Source organism: Mytilus californianus, unplaced genomic scaffold, assembly GCF_021869535.1.
Source record: "Mytilus californianus isolate M0D057914Y unplaced genomic scaffold, xbMytCali1.0.p SCAF_9, whole genome shotgun sequence".
NCBI lineage: Eukaryota > Metazoa > Mollusca > Bivalvia > Mytilida > Mytilidae > Mytilus > Mytilus californianus.
Window position 1 is genome coordinate 32,680,011 of NW_026262745.1, and position 13,409 is coordinate 32,693,419.

The window sequence follows — 13,409 nt, forward strand, 5'->3', positions numbered from 1 at the left end:
TTGCTTCAAATGTGATCAGTTCATTATCTCTTCTACATACTTCTATTGGAGTTGGTTGATCTTCTGGAAAATTCGGATCATTTACTTCGTTTTAGTTAGGCTTTGATTTAGTTACATTTTGAGAATATTTCTCTCAATTTGTTAAACTAGAACTGACATATTTCACTTCTGATTGATTTAGTTGATGTCTGGTATAGAGATAATCTTAGCTGTATTTGGCAGAACCTTTCGGAATTTTCGGCCCTTAATGCTCTTCAACTTCGTACTTTATTTGGCCTTTATAACTTTTTTGACTCGAGCATAGTTGGTGAGTCCTTTGTAAACAAAACGCGCGCCTTGCGTACAAAATTTTAAGTCGGTATCTATGATGAGTTTATTTTTGGTCCTTTTCGTCATATAGCTCATAGCGTTTCTACGTTTTTTTATACACCCTTGGATTTGAAATGTTTAGATTTGAGTGTTCGTGGTGAAGGTAAATCCAGAAAAGCGCCTCGGACGCACAGAATTTATAAAGTGTTGTAATATTTTGTCAATATTAATAATTTGTTTCAAAATTTTGTTAAATTTTTTTTTTGAAATCAAGTTTAGAAATGTGTAAAAATTACGAATAAAGTGAAGAATAATCGCTAAATGAACTTTTCAGTTCAAATGTTGCTATACACCATTATTTCGTTTAGTTGTACTGTAATGGAATATTTTATTTATTTAGTTTTATGCTACTTAGTAACGTTTAAGAAAGTCAAATGTAGATTTCGTAGTCACATGAGAGAGTCATTTCCGGTAAACATCATGTTTGGGACACAACCATTGTGCTAAATCCATAACCACAGGTAAGACATTTAAAAACTATTTTTAAAATTTTAAATTATTCACACACTGTATTAAATGAAAGTAGTGTTTTGCCAATCAGGTAAACTTACGTAATTTGGAAAAATCAGTAATACACATGTATCATAACAAATACATGTATATAGATATTTAAGTTTTTTGTTTGCGTATGTATATGGGGGTTTGAAAAGTTTTGTAATAGAAATATATATTAAACCGGTTTCCAATCGACTGCATTATTTGTAAAATGTAAATGTGTATTATGCACATTTCACTTCAAATTTTTAAAAGTCTACATTAAAATAAAAATATTACTTTGAAATAAATATCATACACATATTAATCTACTACTTCCGGGTTATTTCAACTAGTCAACATACACGTATCTACACAATTCTTTCACGCTTCTATAAACTGTATACGCAATCTAGTTTTACCAAACGAAAAGATATGCATCCTGATGACATTAAAAAATGAAAACAACACTATATAAATATGATACGTCCGAAGCGCTTTTCTGGATTTACCTTCATCAGGAACGCTCAAAGCCGAATATTTGAAAGCCAAGGATGTTTAAGCTCCGAAAAAGTTGACGAGCTATAAACCAAAAAAGGATCTAAAAAATAACCAAATCCATCTAAAGCCAACTTTGCCTGAGGGAGTTGAAACCTTATTTTTTTTACAATTTCAAAATTTATAAGCGGGCAATTTAGAAAATTTGTTATAAATCATGCCAGTACCAAAGTACTGACTACTGACTTGATGATACCCTCGGGGACTGATAGTCCTCCAGCAGAGGTATCAACTCAGTGCTGTAAAAAATAAAAACAACACGTAAATAAATTTCATGCGTCCGAAGCGCTTTTCTGGATTTACCTTCATCAGGAACGCTCAAAACCGAATATTTGAAAGCCAGGATATTTGACCAGTCCAGGATATTCACTTTCAATCCAAAATGCTAAGATAAGTTATTATATAACTCTTCTCCTCTGAAACTGCACACCGAAATGATAAGTTTTTAAGATTATGTCCGTTCTCATTTGCTATACATCTAGGGTCAAATATTTTTGATATTTTTGTCTATACAGTCATTAACTACACTACCCAGTAAAAATCTTATTGAGAAACATTGGTGCGATTCTTTTGTAATCTACATTTATTGTTCCAAAGAAATGCACTACACGACGCTGATTGTGTTGTCGGACCAATAGCGTAGCAATCAACAAAATGTAAGCACCTCCTGAAAAAATAGACAACATACGATCTAATAAATGGGCAAATATCCATACGATATGTCGAGCACTATGTCGCCCCTTGTCTTAATATTTGTAAATCGATATTCAACACATAACGCAATAAATATGTCAAACAACAAAGTAACAAGATATGAACAACTAAAAGCACTGACAACGTTCCTCGTTTGGGACTTTATCATATGGGGTTAAATCATTTAATAGATACAAAACACTCACTTTTTGTTTGCAGAGGGACACCCAAATGTTAATAATCTAAACATATATTTCCGAAGACAACGTTGATAACTTTTTCTTTGACGACCATTCAAAAATTAAAATAACTAAACAAGAAATGTTTCATACTTCTGTAGATCACCCGACTGTCATATTTCTATATGAACGTATCTTCTTGATATATTAGTTCCCTAATAATCATTTTAATGCACTAACTGTTCATTGTAATTGTTATTTTCCTTTTTGAAGTTTTTAGAAAAAAATCATGCATCAACAAGGAGACGAAAAAGATAACTTAACAAGAACCGGATTTGCTGTATTAGATGAGGTGCAGGATGCTGTGCGAACAGTGGTTGATGCCAATATTTCAAACTCGTTAGAAGATATATTCAACAAACATCAACATAAGAATTACCACTATTTTTCAAAAGAATGCCATTTTAAATGTGACAACAAAAGTCCACTTTTTAGAAATAGACCTATTCTCACTAGACCTCAAATGGAAATTGTGTATAACAGATCAACAATACATCAACAAAAAAATCTCAGTTTTTGCTGCTCAACTGCCGTTCCGGGAATTGAATTAACGAAGTTCGACTTGTCGTTTTTAAATGCTTTCTTAAATATTTTTCCTGATATCATTTATTGGCCAAGTTGCCTTTCCAATAAAAGCAAGTCCTTGCAAGATTTATTAAATGATAACAAGCATAATCTGTATCATTTATATGACAAAAAACCTTGCTGTTACTGTTCACCAGGCAATCAACTGAGTACCGATGACTTTAAAATCAGCAGACAGCAATTTGAGAATTTATTTGATAAGCAAGGATCAGTTTCTTGTATAAACATAGGCTCTCTTGGTCATTGCATTTGTCTTTTTTCGGCGAACAACTTAATTAAGGAGTCACTAGATGATTGGTTGACTTATATGATTCTCCGAAGCTGTTGTCCGTTGAAACAAAGCATAGAGGCATTGGTGGAACTCCGAAATAAAGTTCGTGGTCATGCTTGTAATAGTAAGATGTCAAATGAGGAATTCAAGAACAATTGGAGCATTATTGAGGAAAAGGTTCCGGAATTGTTAAAGCATGGAATATCTGACCAAAAGAAGAGAGACGAAGCTATTCAAGAATTTTCCAAAAGGCTGAAAGACTTGAAGCACAGACCATTAACTGAGGAATCGCAGAGAAATATATTGCAAAAACTACTTGAACAAAACGAAATGAAGCAGGTATTTTTGTTGAATTAAATTGACTTATTAATTTTATCTCTACATTGCTTATACAATCTTTTTGATACAGAATATTGACAAAAATTACGCTTTATATACTAAGTAAGTGTTATGGACTTTGATTGGTTGATAGCTATAGTCTTTTTTCTAAATGCATTTTGTTTTATGATATGATTATTGTTCATATTTTACAACTGTCGGGATAAATGCACATTAATATGGTCTGTTTACACTGATTTGTATTGAAGAAAAATAATAATGGAATAAAAAACTCAAATGATTAAACGGACAGCCTTGAGAAGACATTTCCTTCGCCACGAATTGCAGTTCAGGAAACTTTAATTTCTCTTTACTGGTATTTTCCACAAATACCCTCTGAACATAATATATCTATTCATTGTCGATCTTGATTGTGTTAAAAATTGGTTACAGATTATACCGACTGATGTACAATAGATCATTGAAAATCAAGCAGTTTGTTGATTCAGAAGCAAATATCAAAGAAAATATAAGAAACTTATCGGTCTAGTTTGAACTCTAAAAAGGTAGATATGAGATTATTGTCAACATCCATAGTTTTGGATCTTTTCATCGGAATGTGGGATGCATCAACAAATTATACATTATTTTTAAAAGGAATTTTTCCAAATTTATAGTTTTTATGATTTTTTTCTAGCACACAGAATGTTTAATGCACTAACGACTTATGTTCTAGAAAGACCAATTGTAGACTTTTACGCACGAACAACTGGTTTAACCCCACCAAATTTTGTAACTACTAAGTCATGTTGTCTGGACCATGTTTTGTTTGGCTTTGTTTGTACTTGGTTTTTGTCGGAGGAGTAGTGTGTTAGTGGTTCGCGTGGTCTGTTGTGCTGTCAATTCTAGTTATTTCTGTTTTCCCTTTATATTTTATGCAGCTACAATTTAAATGTACCATATACTAGTAATCAGTGTCATTGATCGTGCATTAAATCTGAGGATATTTATATTTAGAAGACTGTGTCATTTAATTCATACAGGATATGAAAGAGCTCGCAGCAAACGTTCAAGCTGGGTTTGAAAAGTTTGGAAAAACGTTGGATGAACTCACAGAAAAAATAGATTCGCAATGTACAACGAAAACCCAGAAAATTAAAGGATCAAGACAACAAGACCAAATAGATGAAACATTTCCTAAAGAAGCAATCAATGAAAGTCTTGGTAAGTCATGATCAATGTCTTTGATTTGCCTTTTTTGGGGTAGGAATAATGAATGTAACTTAAGTTATTTTTTTGGAAGTTTTTGCAGGTTTTCATTAAATGTGATATGATTTATGGCCTATAGCAAATATTTCAGACAAAGTTCTAAGTTGTTAATGCTGATCTATCGGTCGTTATTCGAAAAAAAAGATACAATAATATCTGAATTTAAGGAGCCAAAAATTCCTTATAGATATTTGTGACAGAAATTTTTATAAAAGTATTTAAAAAGCAACAAAACGCGCGTCTGGCGTGCAAAGTTATAAGCCTAATATCTTAAATGAGTTATTTTTACACAATTGTGTAAGCATCAAGCTCAATCACAAAAATTTGATATATAATAAAGTTTATTCTGTTGAATAAATAATCTTAAACTCGAGACATAAGTTAGGAAACTAGGATTTCACTTAAGAATACTTTGCCAGAAAACGAAAACAATTCACAGAGTCATGTGAAAAAAGAGGTCAATTATAAAATACTAGGAAACATGCTGATCTTTTTATGATACTAACTTAATATAAGTCATAAAGAACACTTTCATTACCCAGTTGAATCCATGTCGCGTGCATAATTAAACAAAAAACGTTTTGTGTGTTTCTTTCAGACCAAACTATAGTTACAGACTTAGATGTTGACGCAGAACCGTATATAACAGACAACGAAACTTTGGGTCAAGGTAAAATAAACTAGAGGCTCTAAAGAGCCTGTGTCGCTCACCTTGGTCTATGTGCATATCTAACAAAGGACTCTCTCCAACATTGTAGACGAGAATAGACTTTATGCCAAAAATCTCTATTTTGTTGATCTTGTATTACTGATCTTTTAGTCTGTTTAATATTTCTCTATCTTCTTTAGTTTTTGCTCAAAACACAAAAGAGGGTAAAAAAAATCCTTATTTAGGAGCAATCACTCCTATGAAGAGTGACAGTCTACTAACTATATCGGCAAAATTTGACTTTTTAATAGATGTTGTCTTGCTGATCATTTTTGTGATTTAAAGTGTCTATTTATCTTTTATAATTTAAATCATATAAGGCATAACGGAAAAAAAAGATGTTTCTCTCTAAATATCATAATTTTCATAATAATAGGCAAAGATGAAAAAAAAGGTAAAATTTGTCATTTATGGGCAATAAATCCTATAAGAATTTGTCTGACAGTTTTGATCTATACGGACAATTGGTAGAGCTCATCATTCTGAACATTTTTGCTCCTTTCAGATTTTTTCTATTTATAATGGTTTACAAAATAATAGACAAAACTTGCATTTTACCCCTATGTTCTATTTTAGCCATGTCGGCCATGTTGGTTAATGGGCGGGGTCATCGGATACATTCTTTAAACAAGATCTAAGGATGATTTAGGCCAAGTTTGGTTTAATTTGGCCCAGTAGTTTCAGAGGAGAAGATTTTTGAAAAGATTACAAAAATTTACGAAAAATTGTGAAAAAATTGATTTTAAATGGCAATAACTTCTTATGGGGTCAATTGACAATTTTGGTCATTTGACTTATTAGTAGATCTTACTTTGCTGAGGAATTTTGCTGTTTACAGTTTATCTCTATCTATTTTAATATTTAAGATAATAACCAAAAACTGCAAAACTTCCTTAAAATTACCAATTCAGGGGCAGCAACCCAACAACGGGTTGTCTGATGCGTCTGAAAATTTCAGGGCAGACAGATCTTGACCTGATGAACATTTTTATTTCCTTAGATTTGCTCTAAATGCTTTAGTTTCAGAGATATAAGCAAAAAACTGCATTTCACCCCATGTTCTATTTTTAGCCATGGTAGCCATCTTGGTTGATGGGCTAGGTCATCGGATACTTTATTTTTTAACTAAATACCCTAAGGTCGATTTAGGCAAAGTTTGGTTTAATTTGCCCCAGTAGTTGCAGAGGAGAAGATTTTTGTAAAAGATTACAAAAATTTACGAAAAATTGGTAAAAACTGACTTTAAAGGGCAATAACTCTTTATGGGGTCAATTGACAATTTTGGTTACGTTGACTTATTTGTAGATCTGACTTTGCTGAGGAATTTTGCTGTTTACAGTTTATCTCTATCTATTAGCATATTTAAGATAATAACCAAATAGCCAACAACGGGTTGTCTGATGCGTCTTAAAATTTCCAGGCAGATGGATCTTGACCTCATGAACATTTTTACCCCCATGTCAGATTTGCTCTAAATGCTTTAGTTTCAGGGATTTAAGCCAAAAAACTGCATTTTACCCCCCATGTTCTATTTTTAGCCATGTCGGCCATCTTGGTAAATGGGTGGGGTCATCAGATACATTTTTCTAAACTATATACCCTAAGGATGATTTAGGCCAAGGTTGGTTTTATCTGGCCCAGTAGTTTCAGAGGAGAAGATTTTTGTAAAAGTTAACGGACGACGACGGACGCCGGATGCCAAGTGATGAGAAAAGTTCACTTGGCCCTTTTGGACCAGGTGAGCTAAAAAGGAATAAATCCAAACACTGATTATGACCATGTTGTAATGAATGATAATCAACACATTCACACACAGATCTCCGTAATACAACATAAAAAGAACAAACAAATAAAACTCATTTGTATAATATATATGGTGCTTAAAGGTGTAATACCAATAAATCATAGTACGTCACATCCAGTTTCGTATGAAAAGGTCCAAAAAAAAATTCCCTTGATTTTGACAGTTGTAGGAATTTAATTCTTCATTTCATTGCAGTAAAAAAATTCTGAGTCATAAACATATATACTTGGTGTTTCTTTCAAAGCACCATTCTTTTTATATTTGGTGATTCTATAAAAAAATTTGTTAACTTGAGGTTACATGGTTACTAAAGCTTATAAACAGGAAAAAAGGGGTGAAAATTTGATTGGTTAACGTCCAATGATGGTTATTATCTTATATGCAATGAAATGTTATGTGAAATTTTGTCTGTAGTACTGGAAAGGATATAACTTTACTCATGCCAAGTATTTCTTTATTTGAAACAAGGATAAATTTCTGCACAATTTTTTGAAAAGTGCCAATTTAACAAAGACTAATAGGGAAAAACAATAGTGGTATTACTCCTAGATACCTTTAAATGACCTGTAAAGGTCGAGGGAAGAAATATTCTCTTTAACGGATTTCATTATTTGATCTACACTACTGAAATTATGTGTGAAGTATTCTCTTTGTATGCCTTAAACCAAATAACCACAGTGAGCAATAAAATAATAAGATCTATTTTTTTATAGAATATTTATTGATCGCCCTCTAATGAATGTGACCGGTGTTTATCATATAAAAAATCATATCAAATAATGGTCGATAAGAATGTTGCTCAGATTATTGATGACCCTGTCCAATTTACATTATAAACGTATCCTCAGAACATAGTTTTTACAAAGATTGTAATTGGAAGGGGCTAGGCCAATTTAAACACAATGTTGATTGAACAGCCACAAACTTAATAAGTTTCAAATTATATCCATCCATGCAACTATGTAATCGAGATCATATTTTAACATTGTTTGTATTTAGGTTGAATTATAGCAAATATATATATTTTTTTTATCTTTAACAGTTTCTGCTCTTATACTTTATGTGTGTCCAGTCAACTGTGACAATGCTATATGAAATGCTTTTTTTTTTGTTATCTCCGACGACATTATGTTGCTGAAGTTGTGACTTGATTTGTTATATATCAATTTTGATAGAAACAAAAAGTAAATTTTTTTTATTCATTTCATGGATTCATTAAAAAAAGGTTTTTATATTAAAGTAGGATTTTGTATATGTAAACGAGAATTGTTCTTTTTCAAAAGTTTTTACTTTCATTTATTTATAAATTTAGAATACATTGATGGATGTCATAGCAAATTGTGCATTCAAATTCAAATGTATTTTTTCATTCTATCAATGTTAAAACTTAGTTACAACCTTTATTAGAAAAACAAATGATGATTATAAATGAAAGGAAGTGAAATAGAATTTTGAAAATGTGATAAAAAATAGTTATATCAATGAAATTGGAAGACTACAACTAAATATAGTATTTGAGGAAGATGCATTGTAAGTTAAAAAGAAATTGCAATTCCTCTCATACAAGCACAAAACGAGTTTCAAATATTGTATCAGAAATTCCTTTTTTTTAAATTAATATCAGTTATGGCAGGTTCTTTTTGTTTATAACCCTGCATCTGGGAAAATCTTCAATGCATAGGTGAAGCGTTATTGACATCTAGCAAAGTATTTCGTCAAACGGGTGCAAGGGACCGCCAGTAACTTGCAGTTAATTATGAGCTTTCATTTCAAATTGATGGCCTCACTGTAACTTTGCTTATAGGTCATGAATTACCATAACAATAATTCCGTAAAATTGCAAGACGGCAGTGTTAAAATGCAGACCAACTGTAGTTTTCAGAGCACGTGTTGACAATAAATATCTTTCATATGATTAAAACAGTATCGTGACTTTGAATGTATTTACTACATATTTTTATAATAAAATGTTAATGTTCTCTTGTTGTATCTTACTTCAAGGTGCTATTGGAAGCGATGAGGAATCCATTGGAATTGGAAAACAGTCTGATAATCTTACTGGTACTACAAGATCTGAAGACAAACAAGGTGATTGCTATTAGACTACTGACCGAGATTATTCTTATCTAGCCTGTGTAAAGTCATATGATAATCTTATAAAAACTAAAAGTAGTCATTTGTTTGGGGGATGTTATGGTAAGTTGTCCTCGGGAGATATTTCTACTGCTGACGTCATCGTAGTCGGCTCATCTCATACAATCTATCGATTCTCCTATCCATTGACAATATTTTGCATTTTGCAAATGGATGCATTGCTTCTGTATAATGGAATTGGATTTGTTTGGGGGGAAATATCAATGTTTAATAACAACTTATCTTTGGTTAAATTAGATTTACGCCTTACAGATTCAATCACACGATTCTATTTGACCCCTTAACCCTGATGAGAACCTACCGTAAGGTGACATCAACAATAAGTTTATGTTGTCATGCAGACGACGTTGTATTGACAGGGTAAGTACAGTAGGGAAAATTTTATGAAACATTTAAATTATTTGCCATCTTTTGCTCAAAGAACTGTTTTCTTTCTCAAAGCAAAAAGAAAGAGAAGTAGGAAAATAAACTATTTGAATATATGAAAGCAATCCATTATAATGCAATTTCAAAACATTATTTCAAACAGCAAAAAACAATAAGAATTAATATTGTAAGAATTCTTTTCAGGTGTATATAAATACGATGTTCTGATACTGCACTCACAATATGACGAAGGGCATATAGATGAAATGAAGAGAATAATTTTAGAAAGAGTGGATCTGCCTGACGTAAAGATTGCTTCTACAGAGGATGATATACCTGCTGGAGCAAATTTATTTGCAGCGTTCAATGAGTTGATGGACGTAAGCCGTTCGTTGTTGCTTTTCATCACTCCATATTTTTATGACGATTGTTTGAGCAGATTTAGAATGCATACTCAATTAGTCCGTCATTATGAAGACGGGGATTGCGTTATCCCTGTGCTGTTTGGAGAGAGTAAAATAAGAAAAGAATTGAGAGAAATTGGACACCTTAAGCCAGTTATATTTTTTAAAGAAGAAGATGGCGATAAATGTAAAGCGTTTATCAAAACCATTACTACAACACTACAACACTGTAGAGACTATAGGTAATAAAGTAGGGAAGAATTACATAATATAAAGAAATCAATGCTGTTCAAAAACACATAGGGTATGTCGCAGCTGATTCTTCTTTCAGAACTTCTTCCTTTGTTGCTGGATAATTCGGATACCTTCTGGACAGATAACTGCGTTTTATTATAACCAATGGTAACCACTAATTAGTGAAGTGTTAGAAAAAAACTCTGGCCATGTGTAAAAATGGCAAATACATTCGATCTGCAACTATATGATAAAGTAATTGGTCATAAGCATTATCTCCTTAGTATTTAATAGATACTTTTAATTGTATATTTATGTGGATTTATACATTCTGCCATTATGTTATTGTACTATGGTCATTTTTGAATTCTTGTCTTTCATTTTTGCTTATGTTAACTTTGTCTATAGAGTGTCTAATTGCCATTTTGTTCTTCTTTGTTGAAATAGTTATTTGTTTTATAGTGATTACGTTTATAACACAATGTTGACTGCTGTACCCCAATTTTGACATTTTTACGTATTATGTCTGTTTGTTTTGCTCACACATTGTTGTCAATATAATGGAATTCTATACGACTGTCATACAAGTAAGAGGTTTAGCTAGTTATAAAACCTGGTTTAATACACCATTTCCTATATAAGAATTCCTGTATCAAGTCAGGAATATGACAGTTGTTTTCCATTCGTTTGATACGTTTGAAATTTTGATTTTGCCATTTGATAAAGAACTTTCCGTTTTGAATTTTCCTTGGAGTTCGGTATTTTTGTTATTTTACTTTCTAATAATTTTCGTATTTACTTTTATGAATTTCATGTTTACATCCTGGTTAACTTTAAGGATGATGTCATGTATTTTCCGAATAATCATATGTATCGTCGTTAAAAACTTAGAGCTTTTTCATTGATCTCGGAACAAAAAACATGATTCTGTTAACGATGCTATAAGTCAACTTTTATGCAAGAAAACGTTTGTAATCTATATCTGATTATTAATTACATTACTACTACTACTGGAAATGTTTCTTTGAATCAAAAGTTAATTCAGGTAAATATGCCGGAGAAATATACCAATTTATACTTAAAATCCGTTCGTATGTTACTGTATTGCAACAACTTTTGGAATTATTTTACGGAATATTTGATTTCGTGGCTTTGACAAATTATGCAAAAAAATCATATTGAATTTGTAATTGTTGAGCACTTTCAATTCGTAGTTTATCCATTCACACGAAATACATGAAGATTAGTGCCACCCAAATAATGATAAATCTAAATGTTATATAAGTTTTCGTCATTAATTTTATAAAATGTGTGTGCCAGAATGAAAAATGCAAGGTATTTTGACAAATTTTCATCAGAAATTGAGAGGACATTTTAGGTAAGTGAGAATAAGTATGAAGTTTATCAACATTAATTTTAGCAATTAATTAAAGGATAAAAGTATATTTGTGTTTATTTATTTTAGTTTATTTCTTTTACCACAACATTTTGTGCTGACCCTTTACTTCTTTTACCACAACATTTTGTGCTGACCCTGAAATCTAGAGACATTTCTATAGCATTTTTAAAACATAATCATTGACCTTTAGAAACAAGGTAAAAATGCTAAACTTCTAAAGGAAAACAAAATATTTTCAAACAATTGGTCGTGTAAGCAATTCCAATTACTTTGCCAGTCTGGCGTAAAAAATAACCTGAGATACCCCCGGTTTTTTATGTGGTTCGTATTGCTCCGTCTTACGTTTTCTATGTTGTGTTTCGTATACTGTTGTTTGTCTATTTTGTTTTTTTGCCATGACGTTGTCAGTTTTTTTCGACTTATGAGTTTGAATGTCCCTTTGGTATATGTCGCCTCTCTTTAAGCTGTAGTTGGCAAAACCTTTCGTAATTTGTGGTCCTCAATGATCTTGAACTTCGTACTTTATTAAGCCTTTTAAATCTTTTTTATTAGAGCGTCAATGATGAGTCTTTTGTAGACGGGACGCGCATCTGGCGTACAAAATTATAAGCCTGTTGTCTTTTTTCTTCTTCGTGGTGAGTTTATTTTTACAACCACTGGGTCGATACCACTGCTCGCGGAGGTTCCCCCCACCCCCAGTGTATCACCAGCCATGTAGTCAGCACTTCTTTGTCAACATGAATTATCATTGATGTGGTAATATTATGAATTAACTATTTACAAAACTTTTGTATATAAATATATATATATATATATATCTTTACAAACATGATCAGCAATATACAAGGTCTACAAAAATTGTCAAGTTTGATAAATTTTTACACTTTGCCTATAATTATTCAAAAACTAGAGCAGATAACAGAAACTGCAGAATGCATCAAAAATTGTCAGTATTGTATTACAATGTGTATAAACACAATTATATGATTGAATCCATAAACTTCAACTAGCAGAAATATACAATGTTATTATTTGCAATGTTGATAAAGGAAAAGATATACACTTTATTTTTTGTGATATTCTAAAGCTTTTGACAAAGTTTTGAATGATGGTTTATTTTATAAATTGAATGTTTTTGGTATTCATAGTAATTTAATTGACAGATATTACCTAGGTGACAGATGCCAGAAAGTTGTTTTGGATGGGTTTTGTTCATCTCAAAAAGTTATCAGTGCAGGGGTACACCCAATGCAACGTACTGGTGTCCTTCCTTTTTTTAGCTAACATAAACGACATTGTGGAAAATATGAGTAATCACATTAGATTATTCGCAGTTGGCACCTCTTCATATGCCATTATTGATGATGATTATAATACTGTTTCTAGTTCATTGACTGATGATCTTGGGAGGATAAAAACATGGTCTGAAAACTGGGCTGTAACCTTTAATCCCTCCAAAACTGAAACTCTTTTATTTTCTCGAAGAAACACACACCCTCCTTTGTGTATATTTTGGTACTGATGGAGATCAAATGAAAGAAGTTAAATGTCACTGTCACATAG

General features: G+C 31.8%; 1 protein-coding gene across 2 annotated transcripts; it reads left to right on the top strand.

The window, feature by feature from the left end:
- Positions 1–753: 753 nt before the first annotated feature.
- Positions 754–11,892, top strand: LOC127715082 (uncharacterized). 2 transcript variants are annotated; one of them, XM_052221113.1, is made up of 6 exons: positions 754–830; positions 2,576–3,528; positions 4,551–4,731; positions 5,375–5,446; positions 9,291–9,377; positions 10,014–11,892. In XM_052221113.1, the coding sequence occupies exons 2-6, from the start codon at positions 2,797–2,799 to the stop codon at positions 10,457–10,459; spliced, it is 1,518 nt and encodes a 505-aa protein (XP_052077073.1). In that variant the 5' UTR covers positions 754–830; positions 2,576–2,796; the 3' UTR covers positions 10,460–11,892. The 2 variants fall into 2 exon arrangements, with proteins under 2 accessions (XP_052077073.1, XP_052077072.1); XM_052221112.1 differs by having other exon boundaries at positions 762–830; positions 2,547–3,528.
- The last annotated feature ends 1,517 nt before the right edge of the window (positions 11,893–13,409 follow it).

What these genes read in the sequence shown, in the direction of transcription:
- LOC127715082 (XM_052221112.1), top strand. Translation starts at nt 2,563, where the DNA reads ATGCATCAACAAGGAGACGAAAAAGATAACTTAACAAGAACCGGATTT. An exon ending in CAACGAAACTTTGGGTCAAG is followed by an intron (nt 5,447 to 9,290) that starts GTAAAATAAACT and finishes TCTTACTTCAAG; the next exon opens with GTGCTATTGGAAGCGATGAG. An exon ending in AAGATCTGAAGACAAACAAG is followed by an intron (nt 9,378 to 10,013) that starts GTGATTGCTATT and finishes AATTCTTTTCAG; the next exon opens with GTGTATATAAATACGATGTT.